Consider the following 19482-nt stretch of genomic DNA (forward strand, 5'->3'; position numbering starts at 1 on the left):
AACTATGTAAAATATTACAACTTTAAAATATTAAATTACAATTTTTTTAGTAAGACAGAGACAATACATGCGGATATAACGTCCTCTTAATAATTATATAATTTATATCTATATTAAATACTGTAGTTAGCAGCAATAACTATCGAATAAAATTAATGATATTTTACTAATGCTCTGATTTTAGTTCAGATAACGTTCGAGCGAAAATGAGCTATCACGAGTAAAGTCGTGCATAATATTATCTTTTAAACGGAGTTGACAACCCATATAGCGGGTTGCCGATCCGGTTCCAGTCTAAAACTTGGAAATCTAAAACGGCTAAAACCCTACAGATCCAATCGGAGCATAAAATTGTACCTACAGATCTGAATTAGTGAAATACGCAATAATTTACTCTTTTCGTTTTTTTCATAACGTATACGTTTTTTCGTCTAAACCACAACAGTTCGATTGGTTCATATTCGATTAAATTTTATTTTATTGTAGAGTCATCATAGATTAATAATATGTTATATAAAATATTTCGTGCTTACATAACGGAATTTCTTTGACATTTTATCAATCGGGACATATTTTTTGTTCATATTACAGTATTAATCAATGTCAAACAATGTTCATTGTTTTCAAACCGCTGTCGCCAATAACACGGCGTTGGTCTCGGCAAACAAGCAAACTAGTACGTACAACAGCAACGCAACGCTGCCCTGGTATTCATTTTCTCCGTAAATTAAACGAAACCGATACCGATTAATTTAAACAATAAAGTACCTGTCTATAACATATCAGTATAATATTACATTTACGTCATGCATGGCTTATATCCTTTGGCAGTTATAGGTATTATGTTTTATTATAACAATATTATATTTTTATGAATTTCAAATATGTCATAATATACCCATGGTATTAGTATATTACTTTACTCAACATCGTGTTCATAATATATCAAAAGTAAAATTATAAACATAATAAGAGAAACAATTTCAAAATATTTAATTAAAATTAAATGACCACACTTTTCGATGAATTTTTGGAATATTCCAGTCTAATGTAAGTTTATACAAAACTTTGGTAAGCAATAAATTCTTATTTTATATTAAACCCACGATATCCTTGTAATATGTATATTTAATAGTAAAATTAAAAAAATAGTATTACAACTATAGAAAAATGTGTTTGTTTGAAATTACGTTTTTATCAACTAACTAACAAATTTAGTTGCGATGATAATGAAAAATGATAGTCGGAGGTGATCGCAATAAAATAAACGTATTAATATACGTTTCTGCATATTTTTTCTCATCATTTTTTTTTCTGGTCTTTAGATGAACAGTACTTAAAACAACATAAGAAATAAGAAATTCGTTATCGTATCCAACACAACTATTGGATTTTAATAATATTCCTTGCACATGCGTATATAAGTGACGTACAATGCAACAATAATTCTTTAAAATCCAAAAAAGCTCAGATTATGTCATATATCGAAAAAGATTTATTTTTAATTTAAAGTCTATAATATAATGGATCAAAACAAAATATATTATGTAAATTACCGGAAATAGTATTATAATACAATTATGAAATTTATATTTCCGACCACGTAATAATAAGAACATGAATAATTAAAATATACTTTCAAAATTAAAATCAGAGTATTTTAAGTTAAATTTAATTTCTACAGTTTTCAGATTTAAGTTGAGTAAAATATAAATATATATTGGCTCTAAATCCATCGCCCCAATAAAACTATATATTTTATAATGAGTATCTCGTATATGCTGGGTTTATGCTAGCTTATTTTGAAAACGAGATTGATGTACTTACTATACACCAGGATATAATTTTAGATTAAATTTATCAAAAGTAGCTTAGGCTAAGTCACTAACAAATTCGTTCAGTTTTTTACTTCAATATCCGAATAATCTTGTTTAAAATAACTCAATTTAATAATAATAAATAATAACCAATCGACGTTTGAGATGGATGGTTTTTAATTCGTGTATTATTTTATAATATACTATATCTATATATTATAAGTAATTTAATATACATGCATAATAATTTTATAAGAATTATGATATTTATTTCCTATATTCAAGTTGTATTAATAATTTATGCTATACCTGTCATGGTTAATTAAATTTTTTATCATATAGAAATAAACCCTAATAGTTGAAATAAAATATTATAATTATGAATTTGTTTTTACAAAATAGTTCATTAGTCTAGGAATTTCTAATTTGATTGATCCTACCATTACCCATTAAATTACATAATAGAATATCATTGTTTTAATTGATTTATTAGGAAATTATCATAAAATAACTAATAAATTATACCTATTTATTTATCATGATTAATTTTTGTATTTCTATATTAATATATTAGAATACATTTTGTTTTATTAATAAAAAATAAGTCTAATACAAAAATATATGATTAAAAAACCTTTATCATTATTGTATTAGTTGTTAATTTTTAATCAAACTTAAAAATGGTTTTATATTATATTTTTTAACTTAAATTAAAAGAAAATTATAAATTGTTTATACATAATATATCTAGTGTAATAGCTAATTATTAATAACGACCCTTTCGTGAAGTAATTAATAATTGAAACCCACGAGTCTCCTTTATTCAATATCCCAAAATCAACACTGAAATTTGAGAATGGCGTGTGCAAAATTATTTTTACCAACAAGGGTGTTGCCTTCTGAGGCAGCTGTGGCCACCCTCGCCGGCAGCTGTACTGCAGCAGTTGCTAGGATACCACTGCCTCGCCGGTGCGGAGCATGTATATATAAAATCAATAAAGCCGGCTGGTCGCTGAAATCACAAAGAGGGTGCAACAACACTGAACACAATATTATACATTTGTACGGGTACTGAAAAATACATGAACGCTATCAATTAAATAAACTTCTAAATTTATTGAAATAAATGTTATAACGGACTTCATAAATATTTAATTTGTGTAGGTATACACTTTTAAACGGTAGCGTATAATTATTGTTAAAAATACCAATATACAAAAACATTAAAACTGAGATACTAAAAATGATTTTGAACACTCCTGTACTCCCGTAGATATATGTTTTCACAGAATAATAAAAAAAAAATGAACGGTGATACTTTTGGGTACTCTATAAAAATGTTTATCCTTAGCCCAAGATTACACTTAAATACTCATACTCAGATGCGTTAAATTCATCATTCTCTGTTGTATTGTAAGTACCTACAAATGAAAATGTTTTGTGAATAAATATTACATGATTGAATTCGAGTACCCTTGTATTAAACGCAGGATTATACTTGTAAAAGTAATTAAAAACGTGTTAAAGTATATTGAAACTATTCAGTTTACATCCATTCTTAAAACGCCATCGATGTGGTTATAAAAATCACTGTAAAATAATGCACCTGTCCTCGTCTCGGTGGTGTAAGTATTACAATGAAAAATAAGCTGTTGCTCGGCAACGGTTGCCACGAGTTACTATATGGCTTATTTGTACAATGCTTTAGGCATGGCCTCTCCACCCCACGTTCAATTTAATTTATGGACCAGTGAAATCGATTGAGCCCATGTTTTTCGATGGGGTTGTTGTTTCAGCAGTGGTAGTCTTTCCTCCGCGGCTCCACATCAACCCCGTTTGCGACCCATCAATTTATTCACCCCGGAACGACGCGATTTGATGACTCAGTGTATGTGTGGGGTGATGGCCTATTTGTAATAATTCGAAGCTATAAAACCGCTTTATACAGAACGTAATAGTTCTATTATAGTAAAATATTTAAAAAAAAAAAAACGCAGTACACCTGCTTATTTAAGGGCTTCTAATTTTTAATTTAAAAATAAAAATAAAATGTATGATTGTATAATTATGAGTTATTACTCGGAAATAAAAAAATTTGTTCGAACCAAAACTACTACGATTCTATTTCATACTTATTAATGATAGGAAAAAACATAATTTTAATATAATTTCTGTAGGTATACAATGCAGTTTTTAGTTTTTTGATAACTTGACTAAATATTTTTGTATGATATACGTAATACGTTATTATATAAACAATAATTTTAATAACTTAAAATACATTCTCAGTTCCTGTATAAAAAAATGTGCAGATCTGCTAGAACCATTTTTAATTATTGAGTGAAATCCCTTACTATATAAATTAAAGATTATAATATTTTGAAAAACGTCTCATATGAATTTTCGATATATTATTATTTTAATAAAAGCTTACAATCGTTAAATAAAATATATATCAATTAAGGAAATTAAATAATTATCTACAAATATAATTATAAATATTATTTTACTTTCTACTTAACACTAGCTTAATGCTAACTTAGTAATAACTAATAAACATACCGATAAAAGATGCTCTGAAGATTCAGTGATCTTTAATTTTTTTTAAATGTTTTAATACATTTCTTACATAGTTACATATAATTTGGTGAAAATACCGGGACTTAAATTTAAAAAAAAATATATCGTTTATCCATTTTCGATTATTTTAACGGTATTACATTATATACGTTCAAATATTACTTATTTTTATTTTTTAACGTTATTATTTTTTAAAACATTATTTTAATTTTTAACACTAAAAAAACACTGATGAAGGATCTGGTGGCTGGTGCTCAGTCTGTATTCGCGCTAGGAATCCAAAAGTCATTTAACTCACATATTATCATCAATAACGTCGTTATTAATTTATGATAATTTAATGTTTTCATCGTGAATGTACCGAGTGGTGTTGTGTACGATATTCTAATACAGTGGTGAAGTGGTATATCGGAAACCGGCACATATAATGATTGATTTAAATTCAAATTTCAAAATATACTTCAACTAAAGATTTTTTTTTAATAGCTTTAAATTAAAACTTATAACGGTTTTAAGTTTTTAATCAATTGAACTTTGACTACAAATTGGTACTGTTCATAAAATAATTTTATTGCTGAAAAAATTCAATGTTTTGGGGCCTTGCTACGATTATTATTATCTTATCTTAGCCGCCCGAGATCTATGTGTTAGTTTGTAAATGATTATTAGTGTAAGTGAAATTTAATGCGGCTACCGGTTGGAGCTGCAGACGGATGCCACTCGTACACATGTCAATATCTCGATAACAATAAAAATTCATTATAGGAATTTTACGTCAACTTACATATTGATTTGACAAAATTAAAGTTAGTTAACGTTGTCTGATATTAATTTTAAAAAAATATTTAAATTCAGCAGGAAATTGTCTATAGATCGTACGGAATACTTTGCAAAAATTAAATCTTATATTCTAATGAAGTGATAAGAGAATGTCAGCGTAGTATTTGTTCTTTTTAACTCACGCACAACATAGCAAATTTTACGTTCACAATAATGACTATAACTATATTAATTTTTCAAATTAAAGTGAAATGATCTCTTATAAAATTTAAAATTTAATTTTTTTTCTTATTATATTTTAATTTTAAGCAAGTTATGAGTTTTTTAAGATGTATATTTACAATTTTAAAATACTCATAACTTGCTTTAAAATTAAAAATATAATAAAACGCGTATGAGGTGCCCTATTTAATGTTCCTAACTTTACATTTTATAAGAGTTTATTTCATTTTAATTTGTGAAATTAATCTAGTCATTGTTGTGAACGTAATAATTGCTATGTTGTGCGTGGGTTAGAGAGAGATAGCAAATACTACGCTGACATCCTCTTAACACTTCATTAGAATACAAGATTTAATTTTTGCAAAGTATTCCGTACCATTTATAGACAATTTTCTGCAGTTACAATTTTTTTTCATAATCAAAATCAAACATCTTAAACGACTTAAACCAACTTTAATTTTATCAAAATTTAAGAGGACGTCACACTCGCGTGTGTTGTCTCTGTCTTACGAACGTAAGACAGCAAATTTGCGTTCAGCAGATTCAATTTTATGCCGTTATAGCTTTAATATTAGTCAATTTACTTAGTATCAAACTTAAAGGTAATAACATTATCTAGGTCATCTCATAGGCTTTTATTGATATCTTAATTTTTAAGTGAGTTATAGTTATGTAAAATATTAAAACTTTATAATGCTTGTAACTCGCTTAAAAATTAAAATATCAATAAAAACCTATAAGATGCCCTAGATAATAATTATTACCTTTAAATTTAACAATAGGTAAATTGAATCTAATATTAAAGCTAACAGCATAAAATTGAATCTGCTGAACGCAAATTTGCTAGGTCTTACGTTCGTAAGACAGACAACATACGCGGGTATGTCCTCTTACAAGTCTTTTGAATTCACATTGACGGCAGTAGCGAGGCTCTTTAACAATTTCTTGGTAATTGTTCTTATACCTACTCTAAAATAAACCTGCTTAACTAAACAATCTTTAGAATAAGAAATTCGTCTAGTCGTGTATGAATTATGTACAGGAGCACATTAAACTCACTTCAAAACGCTGCTGGCAAACAGTTAATAGATTTGGCGATTGGCGGGCATTGCCAGACTACTTAGCATAAAAACTTAAAAAGCATAAAACGGTTTTTAACTGGAACAGAATATATATTATATATATAATACATATTATATTATGTAATTATAATAAAAATTGAGACAACAATCAACAAATTATCTATTATCCTAATTCTACAGTTGTATATTCAAAAACACAGTAACTCTAACAAGACTATTAAATCTCAAAAGTTAAATAGTTATTATCTCTTACTTAAAATGACTGTTCTCTATGTATAATAAATCTAAGATTTATTTATTTCAACCATAAAAACAATATGCCAAAAATGCAATGGATTTATTGTTTATAAAGTAGAATTCATAAAATATATGTATGTATATCTCAAAATTATTTAGAATATTAATTCTTGTTAGTTCAATCTTTACTTATCCTAGCTGAAAATTGAAAAATTTGAAATAGATATCAATTATGTAAAAATTTATAGCAAAAATTGAATACTACACTTTATAAGTTACACTAATAATGTTTAGTATCATATTTTAATTTTTTTTTTCCAAGATCTTAATTAAACTTGGTCTTGATTCCTAAATAATAGCTACAACACATAAAACAATTAAATATTTAAATTATAAATATGTTTAATGTATATAAAATAAGATAAGAGTAAATTCACTCCTTACAATATGTTTCAAATACGCAAAAATAATAATAATAATAATAATTCGCAAAAAATTAAAACGAAAAATTACAACCATTTGTATACCAATAAATTGTGATATAATAACATAGAACATAATCATAGTTGTAAATTAAAATATTGTTAATTAAACAAAAAGTATTAATAGTAATAATATTCATGTTATTATTTTAGCTTGTACTTCAAATTACAATTAAAAAAATTCCACAAAACTAAAAATATATTATGAAAAGTTGAATTTTAAAAATTCAAATATAACTTCTAATATGCAATATTGTATTGTATTATAAAAAAACAAACAAAATAATAATAATAATAATAATATATAATGAATTATAAGATACCTAAAATGAAACAAGAGTTATAAAACAACTTGAGGTTAAACATTTTGAAGTCATCATTTGTAGAACTTCTTTTTTTTGCCGTAATATTGACGATTACCACTTGGCGTAGTAGGCCAAGCACCAGTACGTTGTTCAACTTGTTGTCGTATTTGTTGTTGTTCCTTTTCGTTATAGTATTGTTTTTTTTTCAATTGAGTAGCCAAAGCTAATCTGATTTGTTCACGATGTTCACTAATAGCATTTACTGCTGCATTTATAGTTTCACACCATTCACGCCGTTCATCTGCGGTGTCAGCAGCTAGCAACAGTACTTCATGAGCTTTTTCATTATCGTGATCTCCATCATTTAAGGTATCATATTCGGCGCCAACAGTATACAAAATCAAGCGAAGAGTGTTTGGTCGAGTGCATAGATCTGGAAGAGCTGGAGCAGCAGGGATTGGTTTTTGTTTATGTTTAAGCTGTTGACCTGAGGCAACAGTAGTAATTTCTTCTTCAGGTGGAGGTAGAGGCAGACAGCAATTCAAGTCTATGCTACCTAAAGGCTGTAAAAATATTGAGAAAAATTAATATTTATCATCACTTTAGGGTACTATATATGATTGATTTAGTGTGGATAGAAATATTTTTTAAGTTAACAGTTCTTGATTTTTAAGTGGATATTTAACACTTATTATGTGTAAAAATTGTTTTGAGGCAAAAAAGAACTATTCAATCTAGTTAAAGTTTAAAAATCAAATTTAAACACAATACAGAATACAATACGTGTCCTAGTTTTATTTTATTTTTTTTATAGAATCTCACAATCATATAATCAACAATGGTACAAACATTGGACCATTTGTAAGTTATATATATATACAAGTGTATAATATAATAAACATATAATTATAGATACCTCTCGTTCTTGTTCAGCATACTCTGGATACATCCAATAGCGTAACACTATAGATTGCTGCTTTAAATTTTTATCGTTTGGCTGTTCTTGTGGTTTGTCACTGTTATTTATAGATTTCTGTTGATTCACATCAATTATTTCAGCTCGAAACCAAAGACGACGCCACGAAGTAGTGCCACCTTTAGAACAACCACCAATATCTGCACGACGTTTCCATTGACCCTCTCGCTCAAAATTTTGTGTACGCAACTCATGGTCGTCAAAAAGTGTTAAAAATCCTTCCAATCGTTTGCACTCTGATGGGAATTTCAGTGATTTTTGTGCTGAAACAGTTCTAATGCCACCCGCAGCATATGAATTGGATCCCGAAGATTTGTTGTCCAAATTAATTCCTCCCATATCATCATCATAGGTATATTCCTCTCCTTCCTCTAAAAGGCACATCTGCACACGCACTGTTTCTTCCACAGCAGCAACCCTTGAACTGCTTGAAATACTACCAGATTGATGGACCTATGCATAAAATAACAAAATAAATAATAAATTACCATTGACTAACACAGAAAATTAAATAAAAACCTTATTCAGAGTAAACTGCTTCCGGTCTACCTGACCATCAGAAAATACAAAGTAACCAAGCTGTCGAAAAACTGTATTTCTCACAGCCATTGGTCCACCTGGCGATTCAATACATGCTGTTGCTGTTGAACTATGGTGTTTTTTGGGTTCCTTACTTGGGGTAGTAACTGTAGACCATAACTTATCCTGGTAAACATAAAATTGTGTATTAGAATCAAAAAATATTTATTTTAATATACAACAACTAAAATATTTGTTTCTAACTTATAATAAATATTGTCTAAAATTGTTTAAAATATTTCAGTATTGCATACAACAACATAAATTCAAAGAGTGCTCTACTTTTTCAAATTATATGTTATATGTTATATACTCCTGCAAATACGCTTATATATGAGGGTAATTCAAATTTATTTAATACTGCATTATTTAATTAATCAAGTATTTGGTTTAAATTTTGTTTCTCTCATATTACTCCTTTCTTTTTCTTACCTATATTTGTCACCCTATTATTTTGTAATAAATTATATTATTCATATCATTTAATATTTTATATTTTTAAATAATAACTATCATAACATAGCTATTTAATATTTATAAATTATTTTTTTTCTGCTTTTCACGTTTCTCTTATTTATATAAATTTATTACTATTTTAACATTACTTATTGTTATTACATTGTGTCTTTACATTTTATTTTAGGTAATTGGAAATTTTTTTCCGTAAATAAGTAATATTAATATTATTTTTATTATTATATTAAAACATAGTATTTATGACTTATAGAATATAGAAAATTATAACAATTAAATATACAGAAAAAAAAAAATTATTGTAACAACATACTAACCAGTACACTCCTATTTTCATGGCCATCGTGTTCCTTGACATTATTACCACCACTATGGTGGTCATGATCTCCAGCACCTGTTGGGGATACACCATATAGCTCAACGGTGATTTTCCATCCTCTATCATCCAACCCATGAATCATTATAGGGGCACCCTCTGATTCAGTTGGAGCTTTTCGGCTACCAGAGTTTTTGACTCTTTTTTTAGTAATGAACTCAACATATCCATAATTTATTTCATCGTTGTTACGACAAATGGAAGCATCATTGGAGAATCGGAGCACTGACTCTTCAACTGCATCAGCTGGTCGAGAAGCAGCAGTCACTGGTGGTCGGTGAACTGTAGCCACTGCTCTGATGGCACATACAAAATATCTATACCCCCCTGGCCATCTGGTTAGATTTTCTAATCCTTCGCCTGAATTATGTTTTAACTTATTGTGGTTTCCACCACTATTCAAGGATGATAAAATAGGAACACGCAGACTCTGAATAACAAGTGTTTTACCATCACCGTGAGCATTTAAGTATGTGGACCTGTCTCCCATGATACCACCTGGTAACAATGTGCGTTCAACACGAAGTCGTTGCGCCTCACGAACTGCATCTGTTCGTCTCAAGCCTATAAAATAACAAAACTAAACGATTAAAAAATCATTTTTTACTAATACTTTAATAAAAAAAAATATATATTAAAAACAATGTTTTATTCATAAAAACTAGCTAGTAATCTTAATATATAAATATTACGTTTCACTTTAATACAAATTAAAAATATTTACATTCAAAATAAACAATGGAAATATTAATAATAAGTACAATAAAATATATTTTATTAATTATATTAAAATATATTAAAATAAAACTATTAAATGGACAATAAATAAATTAACACAAAACTTATAGTTATTAATTATGATATTTTTTTAGTTAAGATAAGATTGCAGTATTTGACAAAATAGCACTGCATAATTTAAAACTAGTAAATTGTATAAAAATTTAGTTATTAGTTCCTTGTACGATAAAATATTCAGAAATATTCATAAACACCTTTAAGTATTAGTATAACAGATATAAGTACTTAATAGGTATAACATTCTTTATAATACAATTTGTTTAGTATTTATTAAAATAACTTTAGTAGTCATTTTTGGTGTTTTAAGATAAATATACTAAGATATCCATGAATGATTATTCTAAAAACACCTTAACTTAACAACTTTCAACTAGTTATAACTAGGTATTTACCTGCAATTAACAAAAGTCGTTCAGCGTGTACATGCTCAGGTGAAAATTGATTAGAAATCACTGGACGAAGAGTGTTTTTTTGCCTGTATACATCACAAATATTCAAAGCTTGGGTGGCTTGTTCAATAATGCGGTCTTGCTCTGGCACCACTATCCGTTCTAAGTCTCTAGCTCGTGCTGCTACTTTTTCCAGCTCTTGCAAATGTATTTCTTCATCATCAGTATCCTCATCTTGTTCTTCTTTTACTTGTTCCGGAATTCTCATTTGTTGCTATGATAAAAATATACATTTAATTGTTAATAGCTAAGTAATTAATTAATATTAACACTAATAATGTATTAACAATCTAAGACACTGTTTCTCAACCGGTGTGTCGCCGGTTAAGTCCAAACGTGTTATGAGAAGTACTAATATTAAATATACAATATTGATGATATAGATGCACTATATTTACAAAAACTGATAGGTATTATTCTTATTTCTTTTTTATTGTGTATCACAAAGTATGAAAATAATAAATAGTATGTCTCCATAATACAAAGGCTAAGAAACACTGATCTAAGAAATGATTTATAAATAACTATTAGAAAAAGTGGAAAGTAAGAAATATATCTTGTCATTGAGTAACACAGAGTAGAGATCACAGCAATGAATGTGTTAAATTATGAAAAATTATTTAGAAACCATTGATAAACCCATATTACAAAATATATTTTATGTTTATTAATATTGCTATAATAGAAATTTATTTTATAATTTGTGTTGAATTAATTGTTGCCCATAATATTACAATCAAAAATCATTGTGTATATAAAATATATTAATACACAATAAAAGTTTCAAATACCCATAAGTTATAAACACAGGTTAAATGTAAAAATTACAGTTTTTTAAGATTATTTTAAAAAATACAAAGAATTTTCAATGTTGACCTATCTACACTTAACTACACTTGCTGCCGAATAAGTGCATACCTGGGTGCGGACCAAAATCTGTTTTTGATTAGCTTACAAATAATACTTATATATTTATATATTTAAATATATAATTATGATGAGGTTGAAATGGGGAACTAGTCTGCTACTTGCATGACGAGGTATGTACTTATTCTGTAACAAGTATAGATCAGAATTTTCAATAACAACTTTCAATATTGAAAATCAAAACATTTTTTCTATTATTAATTGTACATGCACACATACACATAAAAAACACATTAATGTAAAATAAATAGATTCATTGCTGCAATCTAAAATCAAAGTATAAATTTATACTTGGTAGATACAAACTAAGACATGTACAAACTGTTGACAACAAATACCTTGCTAGAAGAATTTGCACCATTTAATCGTAACTGTTGCTGTTGTTTACGATATGTGCTAACTGTGTGTACAAGCGCTGGCTTAGTACTGCTGCTACTACAACTGCTACTGCTGCTATTCTGTTTGTTAGGTTCAATATCAACATTATGTTTGCTGTTGTTTGACTGAAGTTGGCCATGATAACCCGACTCATTAGGCGATAAGACATTATTAGTAAGTTCTGCTTCTTCTTCTCCATCAGAATTCACAAACTCAAAGTACTTGTCAATGAGCCGAGACTCAGGTAACTGATTGGTCTGACCCAATTGTTGATCTTCTAAACCTTGTCTTTGCTCAGTTGAGTTAGAGAAACTTTTGTTACCACAGAGACTTTCATTGCCACGTTGGAATATAAAACTGGAACAAGCCTGTGATAATGGACTACCAGCATGGCTTGATAGCATAGAACAGTGACCACCACCAGGGGTACTGTTAAATCCTGTAATAGGCGTGGATGGAGAAGTTACCTATAAAATTACATACCATTAGTAATTATAAAATATAAGTAATGTAAAAAATATATTACTATACTAACCTCTTGAAGTGTAGCAATGTCATTTGTCTCCTGATCTTTGTCTTTCTCATGGCACCGATAACGTTTAGCCCCCAAAATGTCAACATCATCACTGTCTTCAGGCACAGATTCGGAAGATGCAGTAGAAGTATTTAAAGCACTGCTTCCATTGCTGCGTCTCTGCATACATGGATTATAGAAATCATTGATACATGTACATTAAATAAACACAAACAATACTACCTTGCATGCTATAGATTGGATTTCCAATGAAGTTGGTAAACTATTGTTTCCTAGGTCATCATCTGCTATCAAAGATAAATCTGGATACAAGTTGGAAGATGGTGAAGCTGGCTTGTATTTAATACAACCTGTAACATAAAAATACGAAATATCATAAATAACGCAATTTTGATAAAATTAACATTTTTTACATTAAAATACATACAAAAACATATACTCAATGTATTTTAAAATATAGTATGGTTTTTAAAATAATCCAACGATATTTTTTGAAAATACTAATACATAAGAACAGTTATTTGTATACTAATCTACAACACTAGGTTCATTTATAATATAATAATTAAAATCAAACTATAAGCATTTTTGATATTAAAAAACTCAAAACCAAATGATACTAATTATAAGTAAATGAAAAAAATTAAATAATATTGTATACATTAACATAAAAAGCAATGAATAATATACATAAACACAATTAGTTTACAATTAATTTTTTTACTAATTATGTTTATTATTAATATTTGTTAAAATATTATTTTATAATTCTGATTACAATTATAAAATCTGTAAGAATTGAAGACTTATAATTAGTTTTAAAAGGTAAAAAAAATATAACATAATATAATTATTGTACCTGGATTATATTTATCAAAAGGACTTCTTTTTAACCCAACTTTATCTTTAGTACTATTATCTGACAATTGTCCATCGTCTTCCAGTTCGTTGATCAATTTCTTTTTTAAAAGCACATTTTTTATACACGGGGGAGTCCATACAGTTCGTTTCTGTTCAGTCAAATTGTTTGAGGCAGTAGAAGTATCTACACTTGTTCTAGGCCTAGAACCACGTCTTGAAGGTGGGGTAGATGCACTGCATGGAATAGGACGTGGTGGCGTTTTAATTACATCTTCAACAGATTCTTCAGTTGCTTCATTGGCCGCAGTTGTTGACGTTTTAGTAATAACAGAAGCAGGAGTAGTTTTAGTCAGAGATATGGTTACAGTAGTAGTAGTAATTGGTTTTTTATTCTGCTGCTGATTAACAACATTATTAACAATATTTGGCTCAAATAATGCTCGACGTTGTGCAACTGTCAAAGTAGTAGAAGTGAGATTTAGTGAATTATTTTGAGGCTGAGTTTCTTTATCTAATTGCTGCTGTTGGCGTAATTGTTTCAATTTAATATTATACTGCTGTGGTTTGGGTTGCTGTATGTCAGCTGATTTATTTTCATTAGTCTAGAAATTAAAAATATTAAAATGCATTATTTTTATAATCATTTTAAATTACAATATAAATGCATGGTACTACTTATTAATACATATTCTCTAATATAATATTAATATGCATGACCTTATATTATTAAAATATATTACCTTAATTAAATCTTTTGTAATAGCATATTGTGGAGATACAGTTGCCAATTTTTTAGATTCATTTTGAATGTCGTTAATTTTTTCTGCCTTCTACATAAAAACAAACATAAATACACTTTAGAATCACATTACTACTATTAATAAGTATAATGTGCATCTAAGTATAAATTACATATTTACTATGCACATAATTTAAGATATACAAGTGCAATTACTTTTATTACATAACTAGCAGGTAATATTAGTTTTATATATAAAATAGACCAAAAAATTATGATAGCAATAAAATAATAATAAAAATAATAAAACTTAGAATGCAGGAGCATCTGTCAAATCTAAAATCAATAATTGTACTTCATACACAATTTACTATAACTTTTAATAAATATTTACTTTGGGGTTGGAGATATTTTCACTTTGTTTAAAGTTTTGATCATCTGACAACCATTGATCTACTTGGTTAGCAAGTTCAGCAAGGCGAGTACGTCTCTGACGACGTGAAGGCGGTGAATGCGATTGCTGAATGTTTGAAGAGGTTTCTATAGCTGATGAAGGCATTGGTTGCGATACCTGGGACAATGTGGACTTAAGAAGCTCTTGACGTCTTTGTGTCCTTTCCAACATGCGCTGAAAACACAATAAAAGTTTAGGATATATATATCACATATATATGTGATCTAATGATGAACTTATAATCCAACGTATGATTTACCAACTAGGTATAACTTATTTATTTAACGTGTTTACCGCTATACTCAGGGACGTAGACAGAAAAAAAGTTTTGGGGAGTGTTTTTGAAAATCAGTTATTAAAAAGTAGAACTTTTTTTAATAAATATACAAAAATAATTTATGAAAATTAGGTATACTTAAAATACTTTTTTTAAATACAAACATTGATATAACAAAATTAACATTAATATTGAATAAGTAAATAGGTAACCTTGAAAAAACCCAAGTATTCCGGGGGTGTTTGAACACCCAAAACACCCTACGTCCTTAGCTATACTACCACATAATTGTTTAATATTATAATGCATTAATATTTTAATATATATATTTCTTATGGTTTTTAAAATGAAAACTTAGTCAATAAAATTTGAAGTAAATTATGATAATGATAAAACAATTATTAAACAACATAGATGATGATGTAAGTTTTTTAAATAAACCATCAATATTGATGAAGACAAAAATTACGTTCTTACAAATTATTGAGATATTTCTTAGTATCAGGAATACGACCATAAATATATTGGCTAATATAGAACTATTATAACAGATAATTTGTATACTTCACTCAGTTTAGGTAACAAACTGTTAAATTATTTAATCTGTACATTAAGATCCAATTGAGTCAAGCTTTCAAAACATGGTTTAAAATTATTCAAATATTTCAAATAAGTTATTTTGTTAAAAACACTTAAAAGCCTTAAAACAAAAAATTACGTACTAACTATTGGTATTTATAAGATGAAATATAAATTTAATGTGTAAATATTAAACAATAAGATACGTTTGATTGTGGTTATAGCTGGATCATATATAAGTTAATACTATAGTAGTATAAATTTAATAATTAAGTAATGAATTGTATTACTTGTGAATAGATTATAAATTTATATAATATTATAATATATGAGTAATTATAACTAATAAGTAAAACGTAATAACTTAACTGCAAAATGTATAGGTAATGTTTTATGTGTTTTAAAGTACATTTGATTAAATATTTCAAACTTTGTTAGAATATTTTTTTTTTTTTTTTATAAACTAATAAATTATTAAATTTATTAAGTATTAACTCTAAAATAGAAAAACACTAAACAATTTTTTTTACATAAGAATAATCAAATTTTTACACAAATTGAAAAATGTATTTATATTATTACTTATTGTTTGGAATTCAATAGTTTAATTTAATCTCGATAAACAAGTAAGTACTTTATAATTTTGTGTTTTTAAAAAATTGAATTTTTTAATTTATAATGTTTAAAACAAAACATTGTAAATAATTTAAAAAAAGCTTTAACCATAGCTATTAGTATGTTAATCAGATGGTAAAAAAGTACTTGGATTTAATCAACCAAATCAAGATTCAATGACCACATCAACACAGAAAAGTAAATATTATTCAAAGCATATTTTCAAAGAAACAACAGAGAAATGCTCTAGAACCAAAAGTTGAGACAAAGACATGTACATTGTACATTGAAAAAAAAACTGTAGTAAGATATATTTAAGGCCTTCAAAACATGAAAATGTGTTATTCCATCTTACTAATAAAAAAAATTGCTAATTTAGATTCAGCAGAATCTGTTTTTTTGCTATTAACTTTATAATTATAGTCAATTTACTTTTTAGAAACTTAAAGGTAAGAATATTATCTATATCTTTACTTATCGTGGAATTTTATTAGTATTATAATTTTATAGTAAGTTATAAACATTTTAGTTATAATAATATTTATCATACCTATAACTTTGACTATAACTCACTTTAAAATGAAAACAGTCTATGATAATATTCTTACTTTTAATTTTTATAATAAATAAATTGATTTTAATATTAAAGCAAATATCATTAAATGGATTCTGCTGAAAGTAAATTGTCTATGTTTTATATTAGTAAGACACATACAATAGGTACAATATCCTCTTTAGGGTCATTTATTAAGGGAAAATCTATTTAACAACCAGATAAACAACGTGTATGAAATGGATTATAATCAATTATTTGGGCACCCTAGTCACATAACATATCCATAATTTACAGAAAAATTACCTATATAAACTCCTTAAATTATATTATAAGTAGCAACTTTTATGAGTTCTATCAGTAGAATTAAGGAAAATGTAACAACATTATCTGTGTTTAGTATCTTTTAGTATTTTTCACATTTTAGAAAATTTTAAATCACAATTTGTATAAGTTTATTATTTAGAAAATTCTATGAAATAGTTAATAAATTGAAAAAAAGGTCAACTTTATCGATTATTGGCCTTATAGAACTTACTACATACTTAATAATGGAAGATTAGTATGAAATATAAAAAAACAAATCATAGATACTGGAAGTAGTACATTTCGCAATATTTTTTAACATTTTTTTTAATGTGATATTTTAATAGATGCATAGATGATTATTATATAATTACAAACTTGACTTTCATAATAACTTAACATACCTAAAGATTAGACAACTCTGAATCTACTTATCTAAAGAATAGAAATGTATTATTAAATGATAGTAATTTTTCCAGCTTTTATCAGATAAACATGCAATAACTACACAACATATAGGTAATGAGTTACCTATTGACGGTCTAATCACTCAATTGACTAAATAACCCAGTAAAAACGCACCTAGATAAAAATAATTTATACAAAATGCATGTTTGTAAAATTTCAATTTTAAAAAATGATAATGCAATTCAAATAGGTATCAATCACACAAAAATCAACCTAGATAAGTGACCGTTGGTATTCTTATTTTAACAACAATAACAAAAGCAGAATCCTCTCTTGGACACGGCAAATTCGAATACCTTGCTTAGAATTTAAACAAACATTCCGTAAGCAATGGGCATTGATATGATGTATAAATTATTATCTATTGAAATTGGATGACAACGTACACGACAGTGCGGAGCTTATTAAATCTTTTGGACTGTCATAACAGCGGTTTGCTATTATACTTATTATGTCTATCGGCTGTTGTACAACAATCATAGTAATAATTATACTATATTAAAACGCATTCCTATGATTTACCTCTGTAAAGTCGTCCATGGTGTATCGGTTGAACGGAGGAGTCGCAGTTCCGACCGTGACGGTCCGGCTGTGCTGGTCACGGGATTTGATTGAGAAGGCACAGGTGACCGGAAAACACACGACAGCGAAACTCGGCCCGAAAATTATTCTTACGACGGTATTGTCGACAACAAAAAATAAACGTAAATCGATCGACTCGACGTCGGCAGAGTGAGTTCAACTGGACTCGGGCGACGAAACAATGAAAGCGCGGGTTTTCACCTTTTTAGCGTTTTTCGCGTTCGAATTTAACGTCCGACGAGATTGTCAACGGTGTTACTGCGCCGCCGCCGCCGCTACGTTGCGCGTAGACAACAACATGCCGGTGGGGATATACGAACGCCGCGCAACGGTCGTTTTCTAACCGTCGTCGCTCAGTCGCTGTGGAGGTAATCCGTCGCGTCAGTGGTAGACGTGTGTATCAGCCTCGGCCCCACTCCGCCGCGCCCACACCCATCGCAATCGACGATAACGACGATGACTCGTTCCGACGCGGCAAAGCTAAACGGCAGTTGAGATTTCTGATTTCAAATATTTCAATTATTTTAAATCGGAATTCAACGACGTCAGAGCGCTTTCTGTACGTACGCAACATGCACTGTTGCGTCTATTACTATTAAATTGGACTGCAAAAATGAAAAATTTCAATTTTTTTTTACAGTTTTACAGCCATTCTTACACGAATCTTGACGAATTAGGAAGAAGTGTAAAATATATTTCATTTTATTAATACAATTTTGAATTTATTACCCGTGTTTTACCGTATTTGTAATGATGAGTAGGTAGATAGATAAGAAAATTCAAAACCGATTTCAATCAAAATAACAATAATTTACAATCCCATAGTTTTTTAACTAAATGATAGCACTATAATGATAGTCTGTAGATTATTGTATAATTTTTTTATTTCGTTGTATTGTTGTACAAAATAAACGTAAGGATTATAGTTGTATTATTTAATTAACTTGAAACAAAATAAATGAATAACTATACGGCTTGAAAATTAAAATAATTTAAAACACGGACACAAATAATATTTTTACTTTCAAATCTGATAATAGTCCAATTCACT

The 19482-nt window shown here is 27.9% G+C and overlaps 1 protein-coding gene across 1 annotated transcript; it reads right to left on the reverse strand.

Annotated features, from left to right (window-relative positions):
• Positions 1–7443: 7443 nt before the first annotated feature.
• Positions 7444–18691, reverse strand: LOC113559940. The gene is made up of 12 exons (XM_026965728.1): positions 18372–18691; positions 14992–15225; positions 14599–14688; positions 13857–14460; positions 13220–13347; positions 12998–13156; positions 12423–12929; positions 11101–11371; positions 9852–10474; positions 9001–9186; positions 8422–8934; positions 7444–8068 (listed from the first exon to the last, which is right to left on the reverse strand). Exons 1-12 carry the CDS (start codon positions 18387–18389, stop codon positions 7577–7579), a joined length of 3825 nt encoding a protein of 1274 aa, XP_026821529.1. The 5' UTR covers positions 18390–18691; the 3' UTR covers positions 7444–7576.
• Between the last annotated feature and the right edge of the window lie 791 nt (positions 18692–19482).

The sequence above is a fragment of the Rhopalosiphum maidis genome, chromosome 3 (assembly GCF_003676215.2).
Source record: "Rhopalosiphum maidis isolate BTI-1 chromosome 3, ASM367621v3, whole genome shotgun sequence".
In the NCBI taxonomy this organism is placed as follows: domain Eukaryota; kingdom Metazoa; phylum Arthropoda; class Insecta; order Hemiptera; family Aphididae; genus Rhopalosiphum; species Rhopalosiphum maidis.